At 52.0% G+C, this 26,273-nt stretch overlaps 1 protein-coding gene across 5 annotated transcripts in view; it reads right to left on the bottom strand.

Annotated features, from left to right (window-relative positions):
- The window catches only part of APBA1 (amyloid beta precursor protein binding family A member 1), a 194,177-nt gene that overhangs the window by 8,747 nt on the left and 159,157 nt on the right, over positions 1–26,273 (bottom strand). For 4 of the 5 annotated variants that reach the window (XM_059411894.1, XM_059411893.1, XM_059411896.1 and 1 more), the window contains 7 exons: positions 24,472–24,511; positions 20,946–21,091; positions 12,365–12,397; positions 11,262–11,348; positions 10,429–10,614; positions 5,876–6,055; positions 3,716–3,928 (listed from right to left, as the gene is read on the bottom strand). In XM_059411894.1, coding sequence (XP_059267877.1) covers positions 3,716–3,928; positions 5,876–6,055; positions 10,429–10,614; positions 11,262–11,348; positions 12,365–12,397; positions 20,946–21,091; positions 24,472–24,511 — 885 coding nt within the window. The remainder of the gene's footprint in view (positions 1–3,715; positions 3,929–5,875; positions 6,056–10,428; positions 10,615–11,261; positions 11,349–12,364; positions 12,398–20,945; positions 21,092–24,471; positions 24,512–26,273) is intronic. The other variant, XM_059411895.1, reaches the window with a different exon arrangement.

Below are 26,273 nucleotides of genomic sequence, written 5' to 3'. Positions count from 1 at the left end.
GGCTGCGGACACATGTGGGGCCACCGGAGGGTTGAGCCCCTGTCCCCTGCTCCCTCCACAGTCACACACCCAGAGATCAGGAATCCGTGGGAAACCAGACAGAAGTAATGCTTAAGAAACCAGCACAGTAGTGAAAGGCACAGCCTCGGATAAAGCCACCCGTTTTGAATGTTTCTACCTACTAACCGCTGGGGTTATGCAGGTAGGTTTTGTGAGGCCTGGGGAAACCTTCCGGGCACCCTGAAATGCCAGAGAACGACTTGGTTTTCTCGATCACCTAAACACAGAAAAAAGTTCACATCGTGCTGGTGGGTTCCGTGTGTGTGTGTGTGTGTGTGTGTGTGTGTGTGTGTGTGAATTAAGAGGCCTGATTTGTCCCTCAGTGAGTGACTTTCTAGACTGGGGATGTGTGCTACAGGGCTAGGCTTCAAGGGAGGGGCTGTTTGGAACACCAGACCACGCGTCTGCTGGCCGTCCCCAAGCGATGCTTCGAGGTGCGGCCCGTTAGACGTTGGATTTCTGAGCTGCCATTTTACAGGAGGGGACCATGACGCAAGCGGTCATTCTGACCCCACGGCTGACCGCAGGGGAAGGGTGTAGCCGATTAAGAAACCCTGTGGGAGGGGAGAAGCCAGAATGGTTGCTATAGGAACAGGAAAGCCAGACGGCGAAGAGCCCGTGGAAGGAAGGGAAGCAGTGCTTTACTTCAGGAAAGAAAAAAAAAAAGTCAGGAGGGAAGGACCATGGAGGCAAATAAACTGGCCGACTGCTTCGAGGCGTTGCCTTGGGAATTACGACAGGAGAAGTAATGGCTAGGGAAGAAAGCAATGAAAATGATTAAAATGACTCCGTGCCTATAACTCTATTCTAGAAATGCGTTCTGTGTCCATGGTTTACACCCCCGTTTCTCAAGCTGCACTGGAGGACGGGTGATGTCATCACCAGGGCGGACAAAGGAGCCGTGATGGACCTGGGGCAGCCGCCCACGTTCAGCAGCAGCCCCAGGGGTCTCCTGTCCAAGTTTTCGAAGCGGAGATTCATCAGGGTGAGAGGCGCTTGCTAAATTCATGGCAAGCGGCCTCGGCGCAGCACCGAAGCAGGCGATGCTCCCCGGCGCCCGGAGGAAGCCCCGCACGTTCCCGGCACTGGTCCCAGGGTGGTGGGGGGGTCGTGGGAACCGGGGCTCGGGGTGTGGGGGGAGGCGGAAGAGCATGTTGTCTGGGGAGTTTTAAACCACCATTCCCCCCGCTGGAAGTCCTCATCCGGCACCGGCCGGATTTCTAGCTGAAATCAGTGCTCGAATTCTGCCCCCAGCCAGGGTGGGCTGGCCCCACGACGGCACCAGACACAGAAGCACATCCCCGGACACCGGGGCTGCAGAGCCCTGTCCCAGCCCCGTCCACCTCTGCGGAGGGCGCCCACGGAGGCCCTGATGTCTTGCTCTGCATTTTCTGCGTTGATCTCTCTCTCATCGCCACGTGGCCTTCTAATTCTCTGATTCCACACAGACCCTTTTACAGACCTCCGAGATCGGTTCCCGGCAGCAATGAAGGCTTCCCCTGCGGAAATGGCTTCCACGGTGGTCCGACTGGTCACTCGCAGCGCAAGCGGCGTGTGCACCCCGCCGGGCGGCCCAGCAGAGAGGAGAGGAGTCCCCGTGTGGTCCCGGAGCCTGGCACTGCCTTTGTGGGCTCAGCCTCCTGCATCTGGCCTGCCTCTGGGCCTGGATGCAGCTGAACTCTGGGGAAAGAGGTAGGTCCTCTGCAAGCCAGGTGCCCAGGGGAGGGGGCTGGCTGCTGTGGGGCGGGAGGAGGTGACCGGGGCTGCCTGGCAGGTGATACTGGCTGCCCCCTGCACCTCTTCCCGCGAGACACCGTAGCACCCCTCCTCCCTGGCTGTCTCAACCTCAGCTGTCTCCTGGGGAAGAGGACCCAAGATCCCTCGTCTGAGAACCACTGCCCCAGGGGCCAACCAGACACTGCCGAGCGACGTCACGGGGGCTGAGTGTCCTTGCTCCATGGCGGACCACTGCGTGACCCTGAATGATTACATCACCTCTCCGTGCCTCAGTTTCCTTGTGTGTACGGCAGGCGCGACAGCAGCCCCCACCCTGCAGCAGGCTGCTGTGAAGGCTCCATGAGCAAATGCGCACATTCCCAGAATGACGCCAGGGGCGCCGCGCCCAGCCGCTGGCAGCTTCTCGTCTCCCCAGCAATGCCAAGCTCATGGGCGCAGACAGCCTCTACCATGTCTGGTTCCCACGGCCCCTCAGCGCTTCTCATGCACACACCACGCTCACAAGTGCCCTGCTTGCCTGTGTGAAAGGGCATCCGTGAACCTTTGCCTGTGCGACTCAGTTGCCAAACATACGTGCATCCTGTATTCCCAATCCGGCCCCTGCCCCTGGCCTTGCCACAAGATCACGGCACCAGCTCAGCCTTCCCTGGCCGGGCTCCTGCAAAGCCAGCCGCCTGCCCATTGGTTCCAGCAGGAACCCCCGAAGGCCGTTTTCCTTTCTGTTATGCACCTGCCTATGTCTTACTCCACCTTCCAAGTCCCCCTTCGAAATCAGAAAAAGCTCCTTCCTCTGCAGGGCTCTAGCTCTTCACCTCTCTGTTGCCATTAGGGTCCACTGAACCCTTTTATTTTTTAAGATTTTATTTGTTTGAGAAAGAGAGGGAAAGAGCACACGCATGAGCCTGGGGACAGGGGAGAGGGCGAGGAGGAGAAAGAGGGGGAAGCAGACACTGCCCAGCCACAGATGCTGGCTTTTGTGATTTGTCCTTAGTTTGGAATAAGATGGATTCATTTTCCCTCCGTCTCTCCTACACACGCACACCACTGAGCTCTAGCTCCCAGGCCTTCAGGGAACCCTGAGGGACGAGAGCGTGTCGTGGAATCCCGGTCGGCCCGGGGGTCTCGGGGCCTGGCGGGGCCGGGGTCGACAGACACGGTAACGAAGGCGGAATGTCCCCCCTGGCCATGCTGCCGGCAAGTCCGGCTGTGTGCGACAAACTACACACAAGTGCTTGGTTTCTAAGAAGAAAATCTAATTTCTTCCTCTCAAATACCCACGTTTTAGCCTCACGTGAGTAGCTATTCTCAGCCTTAGGCAAGTGTGTCCGTGTGGGCTGAACGAGAAGTAACTAGGCTCAGGTGCGAGAGGGAGCACACGGCCTGCCCCACAAGTCCCCCTTCTCACGACACCGAGCGCGTGTGGATCCCATTATATGCAAGCTCCGGAGTAGGACACGATCGCTTGGGTCACCGCCGCGGCCACCGCGAAGGAAACCGTGCTCTCGGACTTGAAGCGTTGCCATGATTTCCAGCAGCGATGGCCCACCACCTCAAGTGCATCTAGCTGATTCTAAGTGACGGGGCTCCTGAGCGGCAGGAAATTCAGTTAGGGCTGGGTCTGGCTTCGGGAAAGGGAGTGCTATGATTGACTAGTGATGTCTGCAAGGCGCACTGTACAGACAGGAGTATTGTGTGAGCCAGATATACTGCTTCGACGAAGGAATGATTTCAGGGAGGAGTCTGCATTAGTTACTTGGTGGTTCAGAGGTTGAGCGCAGGCCCGGACTTTTATTACCTGTGTCCCCCCTCCTCTGGGCCTGACACTGAGTGTCTGCTCAGAACATGAATGAATAAAAAGCGGTCCCACGTCCTCCATCTCAGGTGTGTAACATCAGCCCCTTTTCCCACCTCCAGGTACCTTGATGATGCTCTGGCAGGTGGACAGAGGCAAGCCCACCAGGCTGGTGCCGTTGATGGACATGATCTGGTCCCCGATGTTCAGCTTCCCCGATTTCTCGGCGGGCCCCCCGTGCATCATGTTGGCTATGATCACGGTGGGCAGGATGGACCCCCAGCCGGACTCCACGATCACCACCCCTAGAATTTCTCCTTTCTGCTTCTCTATGAAGACCTGAAAGGAAAACGCAAAGCCAGAAACCTGACTCAGCAGCCACCCGGGCAGCGGCACACATCCAAGCACCCCCCCAACTTCCCATCGACACTGAAGGAGAACAGCCCCGTCCTCTCTGGATTCTGCGGCATTTGGTAAGAAATGATGCCGTCTCCTGATGCCTGGTCTAGGGGAGCAAGCCTGCTGCGGCCACATGAACACAAAGGGCTCCAGGTGCTTTTCTCTTGCGGTCCCCGGGGAACAGGAGGAGAGGCTGTGTGGCTGGGGACGTTCGGGGGGGTGCAGGGGGCATTTACGATTTCCAGAAATAGCTTCTGGAGTCTCTGCACAGGCTGCCCTATTCCCCAGCGCTCACCAACCCACTCCCCCCCCCCGCCCCGCCGCCAGCATTTAAGATTCTTGAGGTAAAAATAAGTAAACAGACATTATAGAAACATTTCTTTGCAAGGAGCAAGCTGAAGAGAAAGGAAAAAAGAGGGGAGCTAAGGTTATCACAACCAACACGGTTGGAGGTGCACGTAGGAAGACCGTGTTTCTAGACAGACGGAGTTCTGTGTGGCCCTCCTTGGCAGGGAGGAGACAGGAGTCAGGTCTGATGCCTGCAGCCTATGAAGGTTTGCAGAGACACTACAAAGGGACACAACACTTTCTGAAGCCTCTGACAAAAAGCCTAAGTATGTACTGAATCCTAGTCATGGCCGGAGGTTGCTGGGGTCTGACAACGGCCCCTCCCTCCCCCGCAGGCTGGCGTCCCTGTCCCTTCTCCAGGCTGCTGAAGCTTGCAGCTGGCTGCTTCTCTGGAGCGCTGCCTGACAGGAGACAGTCCCCGTGGTGGGCTGCTGAACTGTGCTCCCCTCGAAATTCCTACGTTGGAGGCCGAACTCCCAGGACCTCAGAATACGACCTTATTTGGATACGGAGTCTTTAGAGGCAATCACGTTAGAATGAGATCATCGGTGTGGGCCCTGATTCAGGATGACTGCTGTCCTCACAGGAAGGGGAGGTTTGGACGCAGACATGTACACGCGGAGGGGAGACGATGTGAAGACATACGAAGACCGTTCTCTCCAAGCCAGAGTGTAGGGCCTGGAACGCCCTGTCTCCCTCAGCCCTCAAAGGGAACTGACCCTCTGGACACCTTGACCTTGGACCTCAAGCCTCTCGAATGGAGACAATATGTCTTTTTGCCACGAAGCAGCCCAGTCTGCCGTGCTCTGTTCAGACGGCCCAAGCGCACTGACACCCCCATCCAATCTTGGTGGCCGTGACTGACTGGCACCGGGCACAAAGGCCTGCCAACCCCTTTGGCCCAAGGTAGGACAAGCCCACCCTGAGATCTGTGACCCAGAGCCCCTCTGGATCAGAATGACGCTCGTCTCCAGCAAGGCCCTGGTGCCCACACTCGCTTTTTCCCGAGTGCACTCTCCCCAAAACCCCCTGAACAGGAATCCCTGTCTCAGGCTCTGCTTCTAGGGCATGGAGGACGCCTGACCTACGTCAGTGAAGAAAAGAACAGGAATCGCTTTCTCATAAAGGTGCTTCTGTCTACTGGATAAAGCCCAAGCCCCCCAGCTAGACGTTCAAGGCCCCCAGTTCTGACCCGAACCCTGTGGGGGCCCCCCTCCTCTCCCACACATACCTCGTGCGCCAGTTGTGCTGTCTCATTCATGGCTCCCCAGTCAATTCCCGAACTTTCTGACCTTCATGCTTCTGTGACTTTGACTCAGGCCCCCAAATCCTTTACGCTAACCCAAGAACACCCAGACGTCCCGACCAGCTCAGGGAGCTGCGTTCTCCTCCAAAGCGGCCCGTCTCTCAGCGGCGTCCTGACAACCCCACTCCCCACCCCACCTCCTGCCCCCACACCGTTCCGCCTCCTTCCGCCGTGGGGCCGCCCCGCGCTGCTGGGACTTCCGCCCGGCCGGCCGAGCACGGAGAAGTACCTACATCTTTGCAGTTTTCCGACTTGGAGAAGTGGATCAGGTCATCGTTGTACATGTCCTGGGTGTTGAGCAGGTCACTATACTCCTTCTGGCTGAGATCTTCAGGGTTGATCCCGTTGGCCCTGAGGAATTCCTGGTACGCCACGCTGAATGCCTGCCCGATGGACTGTGCGATGAGTTGGGCCTAGACAGCAGCCGGAGAGGGAAGACAGTGGTCAGCTGGGCAGCAGGACGGGGAGCGCCGGGGGTCAGCTGGGCCAGGTGGTCGACACGGGGCGTGAATCCTGGCCAGAGCCCGTGCTCAGAATTACTAGGGACGTGTTTTATTAAGGCAGTGACCACAAGGGGGCTTGTGGGGACTCAGGGATCTGGACTTGCTGTTGTGAGCGGGACTGGCCTGCACGATGATGAACCATCCTACACCCCAAACGGTTCTCGAGTGCCCCCGGACGCTGGTGTGCATGTAACATCGGGAACAAACCACATGGGTCTGTGTCTGGGACTCGACTTCAGGTTATATAAAACACAATGGCATGACTTGCCCAGCTCTAATGCACGTGGAACGTTCCAAGAATACAGCTGCGTGGGGCACCTGGGTGGCTCAGTGGGTTAAAGCCTCTGCCTTCGGCTCAGGTCATGATCTCAGGGTTCTGGGATCGAGCCCCACGTCGGGCTCTCTGCTCAGTGGGGGGCCTGCTTCCTCCTCTCTCTCTGCCTGCCTCCCTGCCTAGTTGTGATTTCTATCAAATAAATAAAATATTAAAAAAAAAAGAATACAGCTGCGTGTCAAGTGGGAGAAGATGATGACTGGCTTTGTCTGGCACTTTACTGGAAAGAAGCGTCGTGACTCTGGAAAATCACTAGCCTCAGTGCTCGTCATGGTATCTGGGATCCGCACGGCAAGGGGGTCCCGCAGGGGTGGGGTCTGCGTATCTATTTTATTATGGGCCCTCCATTCAAGATGTCACATACAAGTGTTTATGACGGTCAGCGATACACCGCTTTCTTACATCCAAACCTATTACTCCAGGAGGTGAAAGCCTCTGACGGCTCCAGTGTTCCTTTCTGGCATGGCTGGACCCAAGCATCTACATACTGGAGGAAGGATCGCTTTATTTTAACTGGCTTTCCTTTTATTTTCCCTCTGTGTTGCATGTACAACCGTACTTCAGCTTGTGAACAGATTTTCAAAAGGGCAGGTTATATTATCTGTGAGTTTTATCTCAGGACTGGAACAGAGCATCACAAAACATCTGTTGTACAAAGGGGGTTCAGGGCCCCCTTGAGAACCCTGCTTGAGTCCAGCCCCCTGTTTTCTGGGTGAGGAGACAGAGGCCCAGGGACACGAAGGACCCTGCTCACGGTCACACAGCTCACAGCATAGGAGAGCTGCTTCCATGGCTCCTTTCCTGGCACTGGGCTCTGATAGCCTTTCCCCCACCAAGTCATCCAGGCTGTGGGTTCAGCGAGCCAGCAGCCACCAGGCACTTCTCATGCGTCCGTGCTGCATGAAACGCGACCTGAGGACCCCTGCAGCAATCTGGATGTTCATCCCACGACTGAGGGAAGCAGGACAGCGCCACAGGCCCTTGTCCTGAGCTCTTGAGGCCATGTTTCAGAATCTAGAAATTTTTAGATTTCAGAAAGGTAAAAGCTGCGTCTATCATCCACTGTCTAAAAATCTCTTTAGAGGGGCGCCTGGGTGGCTCAGTGGGTTAAGCCTCTGCCTTCGGCTCAGGTCATGATCTCAGGGTCCTGGGATCGAGTCCCACATCCGGCTCTCTGCTCAGCAGGGAGCCTGCTTCATTCTCTCTCTCTCTCTCTCTCTCTGCCTGTCTCTCTGCCTACCTGTGATCTCTCTCTGTCAAATAAATAAATAAAATCTTTAAAAAAAAGATTTTTTTAATAAAATCTAAAAAAAAAATCTAAAAAAATCTAAAGATAAAGATTAAAGATATTAAAGATATCTAAAAGATAAAATCTAAAAAAAAAAATTAAAAAAAAAAAAACACCTCTTTAGAACCCGAGGAAGAACCTGCCCTATAAACAACCGGTAATTTTCCTGCAGCAAAACGTGCCAGACTGATGGTGAGCGGGACAAGTCCTACACACGGTCTCCTGGCAGCTCTGGGCAGGTGTATCAGCCGGCTGAGGACAAAAATCCCTTTTGCTTCTCAGAGCCCTTTTTCTGCTCCACCCCAAGATTTATTTATTTTAGAGGGAGAGAGAGCATGACTGGGAGGGGCAGGAGGAGAGGGAGAGAGAGAATCTTAATCAGACTCTATGCTGAGTGGGGAGCCCTACCTGGGGCTCGACCCCAGGACCCTGAGATCAGGACCTGAGCCCAAATCAAGAGTCTGAGGCTTAAGTGATGGAGCCACCCAGGCGCCCCTCTGAGAGCTCATTAGAGCTGGAACCGGAGGTCTTGCTTATGATCTCCACGGCACAGGCAGGGGACAGAGGTTGATAGTTAAGGTGTTTGCTCCCCCGGAAGGGGGTGACATGGGCCGAATCCTGGCAGACGGATGCCAGAGCCCACCTTCATACCCACCCTGTGGGACTGCCTCTCCTAGAAGAACAACGAAAATCTCGAGAGCAGTGTTTTAAACACCCACACAGTCCTAAATCCCTCTTCCTTGCCTTGACTTCAGGAGTTCGGCTAAAAGCCGCTAAGGAACAGGGACAGAAGAACTGGCTCCACGGCCGTGCTGAACTTTTCTCCCTCTGTGACTCTGGGGACTCCACCAGCCACGACAAGGACCCCCAGCCCCTGTCCTGGGTAAGAGGGGGAAGGGAGCGAGGCCTCGCCCCAGGCGTGAGCAGCAGGGCCGGGACCACGGTCGGGACCACGGTCGGGACCACGTCCCTGTGGACGCACAGGCCAAGCGCCCAGGCTGCTGCTGGGTGGGCGGCCCAGGGCGGGGGCCGCTCTCACGTCACAGCAGCTCGGCGGCCTCCCCGCCTGCTCGTGGAGGCAGGCTCCAGAGCCAGCTCTCCCAGCTCTGGAAGCAAAGCAGCAAGATCCCCAGGCCCATTCTTGTCTGAACTCTCGCTTCCCCATCCTTCCCTTTCTTCGGGGACTCTTGAGGACAAGCAACCCCTCCTTGGAAGCTGCAAGCCAGGCGGAGGGGGCAGAGGGTGACAGGCACCTGCAGCCCGGGGAGCTGGCCTAACTCCAACTTTTCGCCCGCCTGCAGGACACAGGAGCCGTAAGCTTGGAAATTCAGCTTTTGAAACCTTCTGAGAAACTTCTAAAGCCCATCCGCTCCCAGTCTGAGCGCTCAGCCTCAGGCTCGAAAGGGACAGCAGGAAGCATGCCTAGGAGAGGCGCGTCAGGCCGTGTGCCGTCGCAGTGCTCTTGTCCCCGTGCTCTTGTCCCCAGGGCCCGTGTTCGAGAACTGGACCAGTACAGGATGCTGCAAAAAGCGTGAGCATCCCCACGGCCCTGCGGCGGCAGCTGTGACGGCTCTGAGTCCCTGGGGAAGAGAGCCTCTGCCTCCCGACTTCTCGCAGGAAGGCAATTTACTGCAGAGAGATGTAATGCTCTCCTGGAGAGAAATCGTCTCCTGGAAGGAGTCAGGGCGACCACAGGCAATTTTTCTTGAAGGAGCGAAGAGCTCTCTGCTCACTATGAGGAAGGGAGCTTACTCCACTGCGGCAGGAGGAAGATCTCAGTCAACAGCATCAACATGGCCCTCCGGGTGGGGAGGGGAGGGGGCTCTGTGGTCCCAGACCTTCCAGGCTGTGGTCCTGGCCCTCGAGGGACTATCAGACTTTCAGAGAAGCTGGGTCCTAATGTAGTTTGATGCCCGGACGCCTCTCCAGCAGGTCCAGGGACGACGGGGGAAGAAGCCAAAAAGAATGGGCCCTGCCTCTGTCGTAAATGACTTTTCTCTGTTGACCATGTCACCTGGAAAGATGGGGCTGGGGATCCCTGGGTTTATAACAGGAGCAGTGGCTGGTCTTTGTAAGGACTGGGAGTGGGCGGGGGGTGCTCCTGCTACTGTGGGGTGGGGGGTGGTAGGAGCAGGAATCCCGAATTTCCTGCGGTCTAGAGGGCAATCCTACACAACCGAGAACTGCCCTCATGCCCAGGTGAGATGTGCCTGGGGCCCCCACAGGACGGACCCCCTGACCACATTCCTTCTGCTCTTCTTCTCTCATTCTAAGCTGTCCTCAAACTACACGAGCAGGTCCTGGCCTCAGGGCCTTTGCACTGCTCTTCTTTCTCTCAGTTGATACAGGTCTCTCCTCAAATGTCATCTCCCCAGAGATGACTTTGCTGAGTACCCCATCGGACACAGCTCTAGTCCCAGTGTTATTTTTGTTTATAAAACTCCTCACCGTTACGTTCTGTATTAAGTATATTTACCTAATTTATTTTCTGTCTCCCTATAAGCCTCATGATGAACACCTTGCCTGTTAACTCAGCCTTGTTTCGCATGTACCTGTTTTGTGCACGATTAAGGAGACCAATTCGGGTTCTGAGAAAGAGCACCTGGGCCCCCCAGGGGCTGCCCAGGTCACCCAGAGGGACATCAGGGGAGGCGGGCTTACATCCTCAGACTCGAAGACGTGGCAGACCATCTTGTACTGCCGTTTTCCATCCTGGGACGGGTGGGAGGCCTCCACGTTCTCCTGGGAGTTGGAGCGGGGCAGCCGGCGGCGGGCCATCAGCACCACGATGTTCCCGATGTCGGCGATATAGGAGATGGTCCTCAGGGGGTGGTCCATCATCGTCTCCTGGGGGCGCAAGGGAGAGGGTGCTAAGTCCAGGAGGCAACTAACGGCCCGGGAGAGAGTCTGCTGCCCTGCAGCCTGGCCACATGCGGTCCATATTCAGGGGCCCAGGGGCGCCCTGCAGAGGCAGCGGGCAGCCTCACACGCTCCCACCCAGGCCCGGGGGCGGGTCCCTCGACTAATAATACAGCCAGAGCAGGGAGTGTCTGGGTCCCGTGGGAAAAAACTTCAGTCATTTTATAACCAGTAGAATCTCCGGTGGAGAAGTTAAAAAAAAAAGGTAGACCGATGCACGGGTGATGGCTGGTGTGTGTGTGTGTGTGTGTGTGTGTGTGTGTGTGTGTGATTTTAAACACAATTTCTTCAAAGGCTGATCTGTTCAAGTTCATGAATCTCCTCATCAAAACGTACGAGATTATTAGCAAACAACATCCACGGCATACGTGTCCCTTTGATCTTTAAGGGACTGGTCCCAAGAGCAGCCCCACGGCCCCGCGGCCCCCGGGGGTGGGCACTGCAGACAAAGCCCTCCAGCGTGCGTGGGAGCCGTTGGCGAGGACAGTGGCGCTAGGGACACGGGCACAGACTCTGAGCTGCACTGCGGGGCTGGGCACGTCCCCCCCGGGACAGGCAGGCGGGCCGGCTCGTACCTGGGAGTCGGCATTCAGCACTTTGATTCTCTGGGTAGAGATGAAGAGGTCCACCTCCGTCATCGGCTGAGACTCACCTTCGGGAGCCTGAGAAGAGAAACGCACACCGGGGGAGAGCTTAATCCCTTCCCCGACACCAGTGCATGGCAGCAAGGTCAGCTCACACACAGAGGCACTGAGACACAGTCACCAGAACGGCAGTGCTGACTCCAGATTTAGACCACCAAGGCCGAAGGGACCACAGAGGAGGGACTCGCGGACAAGTGTTCGCATTGCCAAGTCCTAGTGAAAAATGCCAAATTCCCTCTGCGTCTCCCCCTACGGAAGCAGGAACTCTCTGCCGATTTGACTCTACGAGCAACGATCGTGAATGCCCCTTCAGCAGGGCTCGTGGGGCCCAACAAGCTGAAGAAAAAGGGCAAGTCACCCATATCCCAAGACCCTGGAGACGTCACTTAAAGTCTGCCCCTGGCCAAGAGATGGTGGACGACGTTTGCAGCAGGTGCAAAAGGAAGTCATTTGGATGCAGTTCTGGTAAGAGGGTCTTCGTGTTCATACGCCACCTTAGCAACACAGAAGCAGTCCCCACTCCTGAAGCCGCCCCCTCAGGAAGGAACCCCAAATGCCTCAACACCCCACGGGCAGCCCGGAAGCACCTAGAAGCTCCATAACCCAAAAAGCACATCTGCCTGGTTCGTTTAGGGTTTAACTCTGCACAGTGTGGTTATTAGCGAGTTTTCTTTTTTGCATCCAGCAATCTGACAAAATCCGCAAGTCAAACGTGACTGGAATTGAACAGACCCAAGTCCCTGCCGCATTAGTGCTCCTGAACGGTGGGAACTTCTTTGCTACCGCAGACTTCATTTAGCATCTCCAATCTGCTCCCTGTTGTTTCTCGGATGTGAAATGACTAATGAGCAACAGAAAACAGCCACTTTAGGCAACTAAGTTTTGAGAAACGTTGGCTAATGGGGCGGTTCAAAAAGAAATCTGAACGAAAACTTGCTGGATGCAGAAAACAAAAACACAAAATAATAAAAAGGCAGAACAGAAACAAACGAAAAGAACAGGCATAACACCAAGCTGATGAGGTTGTACTGCACCTTCTTTCTGCTTTTGGCTAATTTCTGGGCCATCTGCTTAGCATGGAACAAACAGAGACAGGAGAACAGTTAGAAAAGAATTTGCAGAGACTCCAAGTCGAAAAGGGAATTGACAAACAGGGATCCAGGGGGCATAAAGCATTTCTGGGTGAGGAAGACGGACTTGAAAAAAACACCCTACTCTGCAGACAATCCGTTTCCTAACTCAAAATTGAGTAGGTGGCGGGGGCTGAAGGAGGAAGGAAAAGGCATTTGATGCTTTCAAAGAACCGACTTGGTTCTGTGACTTTTTCTTGTTGGCCTGTTTGGTATTTCATTGGTTTCCATCCGATCTTAATTTCCTTCTACTTTCTTTGCATTAAATTTGCTGATTTTTTTTTCTTGCTTCCTGAGATGAAAATTTAAATTACAGATTTTTAACCTTTTCCCCTGATCTTATTTACTTAAAACTGTGACTCTCCCTCCAAGTACGGCCTTGGCCGTATCCCACGAATTTTGATATGTTGCAATGATCACTTCAAAATATCTAGTTTCCAGTGACTTCTCCTTTAGACGCTGGATTATTTAGGATTGTTATTAATTTTATTACATCGGGGGATTTTCCAGTTATCTTTCTGTTACGGATTTCTGAAGTAATTCCACGGTGGTTCGAGAGCATACCCTGGTTCCAAACCTTTTGAACTGTGCTGAGTCTTAGCCCTGTGGCTCAAAACACGACTGACTATGGTGAATGTCAGGGGGAATTCAAAAGATGCATTCTTGCACTGTGGGGAACAGTGTTCTATCAACTGTCAGTGAGGTCAATGATGTTGGTCAAGGGTGTGACTCCAATCTAGGTACGTGGTTTTTTCTTTTCTGCTCATTCTAAAATTTACGGAGAGGTGTGTTAAAATCTCCAACTGTTCCTGTGGATTTGTCTGTGTCTCCTTTGGCTCTTGACCATCTTTGCTTTATCTATTTTATATGCATGTTATAAGGTACATATGTATTTAAGGTGCTATGTCTCTTTTTCTTTTTCTTCATCTTTAGTAATTCTTGCTTTCAATTTGTGTCATGTTAATATGGCCTATTCCTAACTAGAAATAGATGTAGTAGTCCTCCCTTTGTTCCTAAGTAGAAGCTAGTATGGTTGATTAAAAAAGAGAGAGAGAGATCAGCTGTAGCCTGATTATCTAAAACTGAATCCTGGCTCTGCCACCCACTAGTTGTGTGACTTGGAGCAAGCCACTTACTGTCTCTGTGCCTCAGTTTCCTCATCTATAAAATGAGGATGAACACGGGACTATTGTGAGCATAAAATACATATATGCAAAGCTCTCAAACATTGCCTGGTGCACTATGAACGCTACATTTGTGTTTGTTCTAGAATTATAATTTACCCATGTCAGAATGCAGTTTCTTGGCTCTGGTAGGGCTTGCTGGACACACACAGACCTTGCACGAATAGTGGTGAGTCAATGGCCAAACCCAAAAGACTGCTGTGGTGGTGGGGGCGGGTGGACGATCATCTGCTCCCTCACGCTCCCTGGTACTCACCTGCGGAAAAGCCCTTTTGTTCCCAGCAGCACACCTCTGTTTCACGAATGAGACAAATGTGTTGTCTGTTTTACCTCACTGTGGAGAGACTGCACGAGTCAGGGATCCAAACACCACGTACTTACTCTCTGGGACAGTCAGGAAACTAGGGCAGCCCTGCTCCCACACAGGCTCCCCGCCAGAGCTCTTACTGTGCTCATGAATCCATGGGGAACAGTCAGCCCTGGGAAGGTCAGAAGGCAGCAAGTGCCAGGGGCATCCTGACTGCATGTGACGGTGGAAATGTGTCTGTGTCTGTGGGGCGGCCTTGGGCCCAGGCTAGGCTACGCCACGCCACGTGGGTTCCTCTGTGGAATCTGTAAGTCCTGCTGGGGAATGTTCTTGTCTGTACAAGCTCTACTTCTCATGATGAGTGACAGCTGTGGGGTCCTACTGTGTGTGTGTGTGTGTGTGTGTGTGTGTGTGCGCGCGCACACACGCGTATTTTCTATGACCTCCCCTGAAATCACCTGCCAGGAATGTAAGAATATCTTAATATTTTTGATACCAAAACCTAACAGCTGTTGGTCAAAATTCTTCACTCTAAGCAGAAGTGATCTGAAAGGTCTTCTCAAGGAAACCAAGTCTGCTACAATGGAATGACCAAATTCTGTGTGCGCGCGCGCCTGTGTGTGTGTGTGTGTTTACTGGAATGGGTGACGAGGAAGGGATCAAAAGGGCAAACTGAGTTTCATGAAGGGTATTCTAAAGTAACTTTTAGGGAGTTAAAGGTATTTTAGGCACTTAAAGTAATACCATCTTTCCACCACAGGATATTCAGGTGCCCTGAAACAAATCCTAATTTTTTTTTTTCAAATCCTAATTTTTAAAAATTTACACGTGACATTGGGAGGGGGTCGGATCCGGAATGAGAATTTGCAGGAGCAGAGAAGTCCAGGAGAAACGTAGGGCCAGCACGGGTCATAAGGCCAGGAATAATACCATCCATTTAATATCCTTGTGTTTCACGGGACTGAGTGCGGCTTGCCCCCAGGAGGCTGTGGTGCAAAGGACACAGGCTGTGGCACAGTGGTTGTCCACCCACTCACTCTGCAATGCGTCCTGGGGGTTTACGGTTAATCCTCTCTAGGTTAGTGACCCTAGGGAACCTCCTGATGATTCTAGCTTTGCTTTCCCCAGCGGACATTCACCGAGCCCTTGCTCTGAGCCAGGATCCTTCTAAGTCATTCACATGTATGGCAATGAGAAAGCTTACAGTAGCCCTGTGAGGTAGGCACTGCAGTATTCTCCTCTTGCGGAAGTGGAAACTGAGGCACAGAGAGACTAATTAACTTGCTCAAGGTCACACAGCTGATAGGCAGAATAGAGGCAGAATAGAGATTCAAACCCTGGAAGTCTCACTCCAAACCACTAGTTGTCCAACTGAGGCAAGTCTCGCATCTATAAACTTCTCACTTTGTAAACAGGATTAATAATACCTACCTCCCAGGATCCCCCAGCCCCTCCATTTTGAGGAGTAAATGAGTTCGTGGAGTTCACAGTGAGTTCACAGGAAGAACCTGCTTTAAGTGTTAATAGCCTCTTCACTACTCACAGATTTCTTCGAGTCAGCTGGGAAATCATGTGGCTTACACAGAGCTTCAGTGATAGAAATTGTAATTCTACAATTAAGTCCTGATTTGTGGCATTTCAAGAAAACCTTTCCATAGAAGAAGAGAAAAATCTGATCTTTGGGGACAAGCTAGTAACGACAGATATGAGCATGTCTGATAATGAAAGCTCCTTACACAAACGCATCGACTGAAAAACATCCAACACCATTTGTGAGCTAATCACGCGAGCTTCACAAATGTGGGAAGAATGGAGACACAGACGCCACATTCTGGCGTGGACACAGAGCAGTTTCTGGGGCTCAGGTAGGGCTCGGCAGGGGAGCCCGTCTTCTGGCCAAAGAGCAGAAAATGTAGTGGGCATGAGGGTGCAATGGAGCATGGGGACATAGCGGAGAGAAAGGAAGACAAGGGACCTAGCCTCCCTGGCCTCGGGTCTGGTTCTCTGGGGAGGGTTACGGCATGGTTCCCACGCTGTAGGCAGCGGGGGTGGGGGTGGGGGCCATAGATGCTGCCACCAGGCAGGGCAGAGGTTTCTCCCAAAACATGTTCCAGAGAATCGGACCACAGAGTCAAGTGGGTATCACATAGTGATCGTGCATTCCGTGTTCAAATAATGATGCGGCTTTCCCGTTACACCAAGCGAATTAGCTCTTAGTACAGGACTTCTCAGAAATCTTTAATAGGAAAACACAGATGGCAAATATCGAAAAAAGAGAGAAATTTTGCAGTGTCTCCTGAGCTAATGTGCCAACAGAACCTTATGGGTGGGGAGCGCTCAGCTGGCCTGGGATGTCCCAGGGCAGTGGGAGAAGAGATACCCCGTCAGGCGGGGGTGGTCTACCCTTCCCCAAATTGTAGGGCACGGGAGAACCTCCTGGAGGGCCTTTGGAAACACAGATTCCTGGGCCCTTCTCCTGCCGTGAGTTTCTAACTGGGGCGGGCCCAAGAAGCTGCATTTCCAGCATTGCCTAGCGGCGCTGATGCTGTCCGGGAAGGGCTCCCATTTTGAGATCCACTGCTTGAATGCATTCCTTGTCGGATGGGGGTTTCCTAAAAGGATATTATTTCTTCTCAAAAATAGCGAACAACAAAGGCAGAAAGAGTACATTAGGGAGGGTCCAGAGATGGAAAAAAAAAAAAAAACTTAAGAAAAATGGCAGATGTCTTCTGATTCTGCTATTGCATTTAGATCCACCTTACTTATTATATCTTGGTAGATGGAAAAAGCCTTTAATTTCGGATTCCTCAGCCTGCCTCTGTTATTGCTACTTAAACACTCATCTTGGTTCCCTTCTGGACTACACATTTCTCAAGGTCAAGGACTGGGTCTTGGGTGGTTTTTATCTCTTGAGATGCCCATCACAAGGGTCTGTAAAGGAACACTCTGCTTCCTGAGCCAGATTCCTTTGTTTTCTTCTCGAGTTAAGTGGAAAATTTCTGGCCAAACCACAACTCCAAATTCTCTCCCTAGCTGGCAAATAAATCCACACGTCTTTTAAACTAAGAAAATATTCATTCTTCAAACTCCAAGTGTAAATCCAAGGAGCACCCCAACCAACCAATGGAAGAGACATTTAAAGTCGGTTCTGAAAGCCAAGCTTCAGGTTTGGTGTTTGCTCAGAGACAAGCAGCACGAACACCCCTGTCCACGCAGGGCCGGGGCGAGGCGGGGCTCCACTGTCAGCCGCATCCGCCAGGCCAAACCAGCCACGTGGGCAGAGGTAACAAAGAGGCGTAAGGCAGGGATCCCCGCGGGGAGTGGGGGGGGGGGGGAGGAGGAGGAGTCGGAAACAGGAGGAGGACACCCTCCGTCTTGTTCAGATGACAGCACCAAGGCGGAAATTACTAATCGGTTTAGGTCCAGGATATTGCTAAAGGGATTTCCGAGTAAATCCATAAGCTTTTCTTCTTTCCTTCCTTCCTGGACAGTCACATCTGTAGCTTCCTTCCTCTCGGCATCTTTACAGAGGTGGCCTAGAATAACTCCTTTCTGAAAGGTCAACCCCTTTGGGAAAAAGCGTGGCACCAACTCCCTTACAGAAAGGGGTCTCCCTAGCAGGTGCGGGAACCACGGCGCATGCGCCCCCGGGTGGGGGGGGGCAGCCGGCCTGACTGGGAGAGCTGCTCCAGGACCCCTGGCGCCCTCTGCCGGACGTAAAACGCCGGTGCACATCCTGACAGCAACTTGCTAGGGTAAATGTGGGTCTGAGCACAGACTCCGCCTAGAACTCGAGAAAGAGGCTGGGTGTCAAGTCAAGCAATCTGACAGACACTTCAATGGATGGAAAAGGAACCGGAGGCAGGAAATATTTGATGGCAGGCAGCAGTTCCTTCAGAGGCATGGGAGCACGCTGTGAAATGATACTTATCAATGAAATGCAACCACTGAACTCTACCACTCTATAATGAACTCCTCACACCACCCTAATGTGCTGTAAAAATAAATCTATGTTCTCCAGATGCCCGCTCCGCTCGTAGCAGGTCTGCAATGGATTTACCATCAGACAGCCTCATCCTGCTTGTTCTGATCAACACCACCATCTAATTCTTCGCTTCAGACCCACTGTGGAACTTCTAGATACCCATTTCCTGAAGCTTCCGAGTGAACGTTCTGGTTTCTCATCAGGGGAGCTGGGCTTCAGGAAGGGACCTCACTGCGGAACGCAGAACCTGTAATTCACAGCTTGGTCCGGGGTGGGTCCTGCACTCCCGCTGGTCCTGGGGATGCGAGCAGCACCACGGGCCTGTGTTCGGGGGTGAAGCAGCTTCATGGTGTTGCTCAGCATCCGTTCTGTTTGGTCAAGCGGCCTGCAGTGAGCTTGCATGCACACTAGGCCCTCACGCAAGTCCATACCCTGGATAACAGCCCCCTGAGTCTCAGGCAAATGTAAGCTCTTGATATAAATTCCTAACGGCCCTTGTAATAAATAGTCTCCCTCACCTCCAGGGCCTCCGGCGTGTGCGTCCCTTAGACAAGACCCCCGTGGAGCTTACCAAACCCTGCTCTTCTAGGTAGGAACCGGCCAAGTCAAACCCAGGAACCGCAAAGTATTCCACTCACAGACCCTCATAAAGGCATGTGTCCCAAGCTCGGTCTCACCCTCTGCCTGCTCTCACGTGGCCTGGACCCCCAGCCTGTGGCCCCCTTGCGGCATGCTGGCTCCTTCCTTGAGGACCGTGAGTAATAAATGTCTCCATCACCATTTCCCTTGTGCTCTTTGGTTCAACCATCTGGCACATCAGGGCTCTGCTGAACAAATATTAACTTCACAAAATCCTAACGGGCTCTGTTTGGGAACTGTGGGACATCAGGAGTCAGAATGACATCCCGACAGACGTTGGCTTTAGAAGTTCTTGCCTGAAAAAGTAGCCGGCTCTCTCATACGATCTGGGTGTTCCTGTTTTGAATGCTGTGCCTGGGACATTCTCAATTCCAGAAGACTTTGGGGAGACCTAGATGAATTCCTGCCTCTCTTCAGGATAAGGGGAGACAGAAGGAATTAGGCCAAGCCTGGATGGGCAGCTCAATGGGCACCTAATGCTTCTTCCACCAGTAAAACTCATGAGTCCAAAAGACCCAGAAGGTACAAAGGTCGTATGATATGCTGGCATAGGGTTACCCTGCTGGGGGCCACACCTCTCTGTGGGCAGGGGCGGGACTTCCCTCGAGAGAAGTGGACCTTCCCACTGTCAATCACGCTGGCAGAGGCTAATTCTGGGAGAAGACATGGCCATCTCAGCAGCGGGGCCTTGGGGCGGCAGGCAGGGTCTCTGAGGCACAGGTTGAGGTTCAGAGACCCTGGATAAAGTGGTGGAGTGGGTCCCAGACACCTGCAAGAAGTGGGTGGGCCCCCGTGGGCAGCCGTGACATTGGCCTGGCGTGGCCTGTCACTGTGGCGCAGCCGGGAGCTGCTCTCTGGTTTAGACATCCTAACTCCTGAAACGCCAGCCGCAGCAGCATCGGGTGTAGACGCGCGGGCTTGCTGTACTATGGTGAGCTCCGGGAGAACCAGTGCTGAGCTCAGGAGAAATGTGCCTCTTCCAAATCAGCAGAAGGTTTAAGAGAAGCCAGCAACTTAAGGCCCTCGAAGCCACGGACGGCAGTTTGACGAGGACGCAGGGCACCCTACACCTCGACCGGGCAGCAGGGGCCTGGGTCATCACAGTGAGGGCCTCCTGCCTACATTCCCAGTCCATGAAGAACACGGGAGTCAGTCTGGGCAAACGGGCCAGAAACACTGCCTTGAGCCCTACACGACCTCTATGCTTTCTTGTCCCTGGTCCCGCCAGTGAGCCCGTGGGGGCCCCGGCTCTCCTGGGCACCCACCACATCACCCCCTTCCCTCCTGCTCAGGTCCATCCTGCACAGTCGCTGGCTTGGCTCACTTCCGCCGGTGCTGTGGAGCCGAGGGGAAGGAGCTCACTTTCTAACTGGCCATTTCCCCTCCCTCCTAAGACCGCGGACAGCCTTGCACACTTGAGTAAGTGCTCAAGAAATACTTTCCCCGGATGAAGGACCCTAAGTTCCTGTCTTGCCCTCATGCGTCTTCCTCTCTCCGCCAGGCCACACAAACTCCAGGAGGCGACAGGGCGCGTGTGCACAAGACCATACGGAAAAGGGACTGGCTCTCTGAGGACCAACGGGATTTTGACCAGCTGAAGCCGGAAACGACCAAATCTGGTGAGTCCTAATCCCTTCCAAGTCGCCTGAAATCCCTGGCTCTGGGTTTTTCAGGGCTGCTATCCCTGGGGCTCTGGGGGCATTTTAAGGGCATGGGATGTGTCCCCGGAGCCTGGCGTCTGTCCAGGATTCCGGGTGGTCCCGGCATCGCGCTGATTTTAGAGCCCTGCACTGCCACGTGGGGGCGCAGTCCTGGCCGACTCAGCCCAGCAGGGGGTGGTTTAAACTAGACGGAAGGCGTTCCCGGATCAAACTGGCCTGCTCCCCAGATGCCAAAAGGTTATGACCGGCTCAAACTAGTTTCAACTGGGGTAGCCCGGCATGGACTCATTCTGATTAGGTCTGATCCAGCAGTTCAGTGCCGGAACCGAACCAGTTCAATGTGGCTTGCGCAGGATCAGCAGGAGACCCCACTGGAACCACGCGCTCCTGCGAGGGTGCAAGTCCCTGACCACCAGGTCTGCAGAAATCCGGGAATCAGTTCTCACTCGGGGGATGGCATGCTCGAAGCGACATCCTTCCTCACCACACCAGCTTCCCCAAGTTTACCTTCCTACGTGTGCTTTAAGACTGGCCCTTAGGATCGCCCCAAACACCCAGCATTGCTACCTCAGGGCTCCGGCACTCGTGTTTTCTGCTCAGAGCGTTAGCAGGTGCGCCGTCCCCACCCACACACTGGCTGCACGAGGTGTGGGGAGACCCGGGGGCACGGCTCAGGCCCCGGCGCCCGCCCCTCGCGGCCCCTCCTCACCTTGATCCTGCTCACGGCTTCCTGGGCCTGCATCATGCGGACGTTCTTGGAGGGCGTCTTGTCCGACAGCAGCTGGGTGGAGCCAAGGTAATTGGCAGCAAAAATGATCCCATCGATCAAGTCCTCGGGGTCACAGGGTCCGGGAACTGGAACACACAGAGCCGTGGCGGTGAGCGAGGCCGCCCTGGGGCCGGGCCCCTACCGGAGCCCCCGGACCCCGCGGCCCCCCTCACCCCGCTGCGCGGCCGCACACCAGACGCCCCTGCGGAGTCCGAGGCGTCCCCCTGCATCTGCCTCCGCTCACCCCTCGTTCTCAAAGGGAAGGAGCAATTTCCTCTTAATCCACGTCGCCCAGGCCACTTACTGTGAGAAGGGATGCGCTTATTTAAATATGAAACGTAAAGTCAGTGAGAAAGGGTGTTGTTTCTCCCGTTAGATTGTGAACCCTTTGGGGACAAAGACCACGTCATGTTCCTCTTTGGTTCTCGTGTCTCATCCGCGTCTGTCACCCAGTGGGTATCAAATGAATGGGTGCCAGACACGTGGCTAGAGGAGCAGGGGGGCTGCTTTGTTAGAAAACCTCGTTTAATAACAGTTCCTTCAGCTGCCACCCCCCCCCCCCTTCCCACGGTAGCCATAATGGGGAAAACAAACTGTATAAATTTGCTTCAGAATATCCAGATTCCTAAATGACCTCTGACCCTGATTCTGGGAGGCAGAGGACAATTAGCCCAGAGCCGGAGTCTCCTGCTGCAGACCTTGCTGACTCAAAGGCTCTCGTGGTCCCAGCTTGCCTCCATGTACAGATCAAGTCCAAGGAAAGTCAGATTTTCTGTTCTCAACTGACCGGCCTTTGAAATTAAACCTTAGTTTTAAAACATTTAAAATGGGGGCACCTGATCTTAACCGTACCCATCTGTAAATATTATTTGAAATTAAAACATGTCTGGGACTAACACATAACTTTATAACAGATGCACCAAGAAAGGCTTTTAATTCTACAATGGAAACGTATGTATTTTCTTTGGCTTGAATGCCATATTTGGGGAGATTAAAAATATACGTTTTAACCTACTGTTCAAACCTCAGGCTCTTAAATTAGATAACTGGAAATGGAAACAATTTGCTTTTTCCTTTTGGAAAGCTAATCTGAAATGATTTTTATTTTTATCTCCCAACATCAAGCTCATCTGGAGCTTAACCAGCTGCTTCCCGTGATAAGCTACTTATCAGGGTACAATCTTAAAATAATCTGATCATTTCTCTAAAGCCAAGGCAGTGGTTGAAACAAAGAAATTAACGGTATTTTAGGAAAGGTCTTCACAAAGCATCTGTGTAGTAAGTAAATAAGGAAACCTGTTATTTGTCTTTTTCTAGATCTTTCCAAGAAAGGCTTCTGGACAGACAGTTAACCTGCGTCCACCATGTGCCAGTGATTCCCCTTCTCAACAGTCACACACTTCCTGCCCTGAAACTTCACTAGATGTCAGAAGGATTCAGGGTACTTCCAACAGACGATTTTAGTTGTAGAGCAGGGAAGCGTTTCTAGCCAAAACAACACATGGACAGGTTTGCACCCACAGTACAGTTTGTAAAAAGTAAAAGATCACCTATCTGTCTCCTACCATAAATTCCCGTGATGGGTTTAAGTGTGATTTAAACATAATCATTTTTGCCTAACCAGGCATTGAGAAAAAAGATCTCATCTGGGATAGTAACTTGTAAAAACCTTCCATTTATTTTGTGAAAATAATGAGTGTTCAAAGAAAAAGAAGAATTAATGACATACTTCTCTATGGGACTTCTAGTATTGTCTATTCGTCTCTGAGCTGGCTCTATTCCCTGCAAGGGTCCCTCTTCGACCATATTAAGTGTGGATCTGCAGATAGGTATAAGAGCAATCCCAGTAATATTTAAAGGACTGTATAAATGTCAACCAGGCAAGAGACAGAAATATTGGACCTAAATACACTATAATCTGAGATACAATCTTAGGACATTTACCCTCCAGAGAAACTGATCATAATCAAACATCACTGCCGCCAGATCACATCTGGGGAGGAAAAAGCCCTAAGTCCATAACTTCATATTGGGGAATTCTTTAAAAGTCAAAAAATTTAACATTATAATGACCCTAAATCGAAGAACTGCAGGTTTCACTTTGGCCTCTTAGAACGTGTGTTCCCTCTCGGGGGCCTCTGTGTTGCTCTGCGGGTGAACAAGCATACAGGTGTCATCGTCACACTCACGGGGATGCTGAGCCTGGTGGAATGACTACGAAGAATGGAATTTCCAAACTCCCGGAAACTCCCCAAGGAGTACTCGTGGAATTCTGGAGCCTTGCAAAAACGGCACACATAATTTACAGGTCACTCAAGAAAGAGACCTGAGTAACTGAACGAAAGCCACGAGCCTGACCTAAGCTTCAGGAGCGCGGGGTCAGGAAAGTGTGTGAATCCTGGTGATCCACTCTCAGGCTGTGGGGCACACGGATGGTTCACGTCCAGGACCCAAGGGCCAGACAGAACTTATAGTGGTTTCTGCACATTCGCTCATCTCCAGAAAATCCTCTTTCAAGGAAATGACTAGCTACCCTACTGGAAAAACCATTTGCCATTGTCCCTGGCAGAGGATCAGTGGTACCTCTAGCTAAAGGGGGCCTTTGTGTGGATGAAGAATACATACTCCTTTTGCGTGGTCCAATCTCAACGTAGGGTGCTTTGCTTGGGTCAAGTTCTGGCCCAACTAGGGAGAATTTTATTTCCCTTGAGGTCTTTGCTTTCTGACTGGGTGCCCTTGAGCAGTGAATAACCTGCACAACCATACATGGCCATCCTGCACAGAATACTGTTTACTAGGAGAGTCTGATGCTATGGTATCAGACTGCCAGCTCATGGCCTGGCTCTGATCCTTCATAACTGTGCCATCTTGGGAAAGGTACCCACCTAGCACTGGAGTAAGAATGCTTCATTTCTCTCCTGTATAACACAGGGGTAGTAAGCCCACTTCACAAGACAGATGTGAGGAGTCAATCAGTTATTGTATGGAAAGTGTGTATCTTGCAGAGTGAAAGCTTGATAAATATTGTACTTAACTCATCCAAGCAAGATATGGGAATGTCTGGGAAGGTCTTTCATTTTTCCCCCCTCTAAATTAAGGGGACCAAAATGTCTCCCTTAAAGTTCATTCCTACTTGAATGGCCCTTGATCGATATTAAGAGGTGTCCTGGAATGGAGATAAAGAGTCTTGGGTTCAGATGTCATATGACTGTCTCTAAGCTGGGAACAAACCTCAGCCTCCCTGCAAATTTATGGGCACAGTCAGCAAAGTTGGGGGGAGGATCTTTGACAGGCTCATGGCTACTGTTCTTTCAGTCTAAGATGCTAAGACTGTTAAGACTATGAGTGAATGACTTCGTGGCCTTTCTTCCCCACTAGGGTCTCACAGCCCAGTGCTTCAAATATCCAAAATGTTAGGAGATTCATGCATGATTCAATTTTCAATTACTTCCTTTTCAGCTCTTACCTTCAACGTAGGTGGGGAATGAAGCCAAGCTTTTTCTTGACTGTAATCAAGACAAAGAGGTTTCAAAAAGGGCAAACCGTGATGAGAAATGCATTAACACAACTTTATCCATGCAACATGAAAAAGAAATAAATCACCAATGACAGATATTAGCCAGATGTCAACCATTTTTGGACAAGGAAGAAAAGTGTAAATAATCACATACATTTCTTACTAAAAGTTACCCAAAGCCCAGAACTTCTATTCCTAGTTTAGGTCATCTGAAAACCTTACATTCCACAATCAGAGAGATGTCCAACAGCTTTAAAAAAAATATCCCACAGACCCAAACCCATAATCAATACAAAATAATACAAAAAGCTCAGTTTTTATTAAGAATCTGGGTTTCTAAGTGAAAACCTGCTGGATTCGTAAAAGCACCAACAACGTGATTATATGTTGAAATCAAGGATTTCCTTGGAGAATTTTATTTCCCTGGAGGTCTTTGCTTCAGTAATCTCTCATTGTGCTAAACATGTTTGCTAGAGTTTTCCACGCCTCCTTTCACTGATTACTGGTTTAAAAATTCCATTATGTGGGTAATTATTATGTGTTACCTTCAAATGAGAACACATTAAACACAGACGTGAACTGAAAAACCCAGAATTTCTTATTCGAAGTAAGACCTCATAGCAAGGGTCAGTCTTCCTACAGCATCACCGGAAGTGGTCGTGATCAGCTAAGACCTTCTAGAACCTGACCGGATGGTGGTTTAAAAGCTCTCAGAGAAGCAACACTTACCATTTGGTTCCTTCCATAAGTGAATGGCCTAAAGGTAACTCTGAGAGGCCCAAGAGTAGGAAATTCATTCCTGCTTTATCCAGTCACAGACTCTGTAGTGGATACGTCTGAGGCAGGGTGATGTGAGCATTGCAGGGGGGTGGGGAGCTAATGGCAAATACAAGAGTCCTGCACATGAGCAAAAAGGAAGGTTTGCATGGCCAAGAGTTATCCTCAGGAAGCCTAAAGATCTCCAGTGTTAAGAATCTAGCAGGTACCGGGCACCTGGGTGACTCAGTTAAGCGTCTGCCTTCAGCTCGGGTCACAATCCCAGGGTCCTGAGATGGAGCCCTGTATCAGGCTCCCTGCTCTGTGGGGAGCCTGCTTCCCCCTGTCCCTCTCCCTCTGCCTGCTGCTCCCCTAACCCCACGTGTGCTCTCTCTAATCAATGAATAAATAAATCTTAAGAAGAATCTAGCAGGCGTTAAGTCATCACTTAAATATGTCCCTTCTAGGAAAAGGAGATCTAGAACAGCACAGTTGCTCAACACGTTGACCTGGGTTGATGGTGAACTCGGGGGTGCCTGGTGGCTGGAAGGGTTAGGGCCCAACTGAGGGCTGGGACACCACGGGAACAGCTCCATCTCGAAGTACTGCGTAGAATGTCTTCACGGGGGAGATGGGACAGCAAAGGGACACCAACCACTTACCACTTGCACAACATTCTAAACACAGTAGTGTTAACCATTACATGTGGAAAAAAAAAAAAAAAACCCAAACCCCCCAAAACAAAAACAAAAACAAAAAACCAGAGGCAAAGACACCCAGGTTTAAGAATCTCACTCAATTCAGGACAATGACAAGAATCTGACACTCATCACACAAGATACCAGGATGTGCCTGCCTGGGTGCAATGGTCCGTTACACCAAGGATGGTGGGTTTCTTATTTCAGAAGGGATTATCTTTAAGGAGACCAAAGAGACAAGTCCACTGGGAAGGAAAGATCATTGGCTGCTAATGCATTCCCGGAAAAATGCACACC

This window comes from Mustela nigripes, chromosome 9 (genome assembly GCF_022355385.1).
Source record: "Mustela nigripes isolate SB6536 chromosome 9, MUSNIG.SB6536, whole genome shotgun sequence".
Classification (NCBI taxonomy): domain Eukaryota; kingdom Metazoa; phylum Chordata; class Mammalia; order Carnivora; family Mustelidae; genus Mustela; species Mustela nigripes.
Note: the sequence above shows the minus strand (reverse complement) of the source record. Positions and strands in the feature narration are given on the sequence as shown.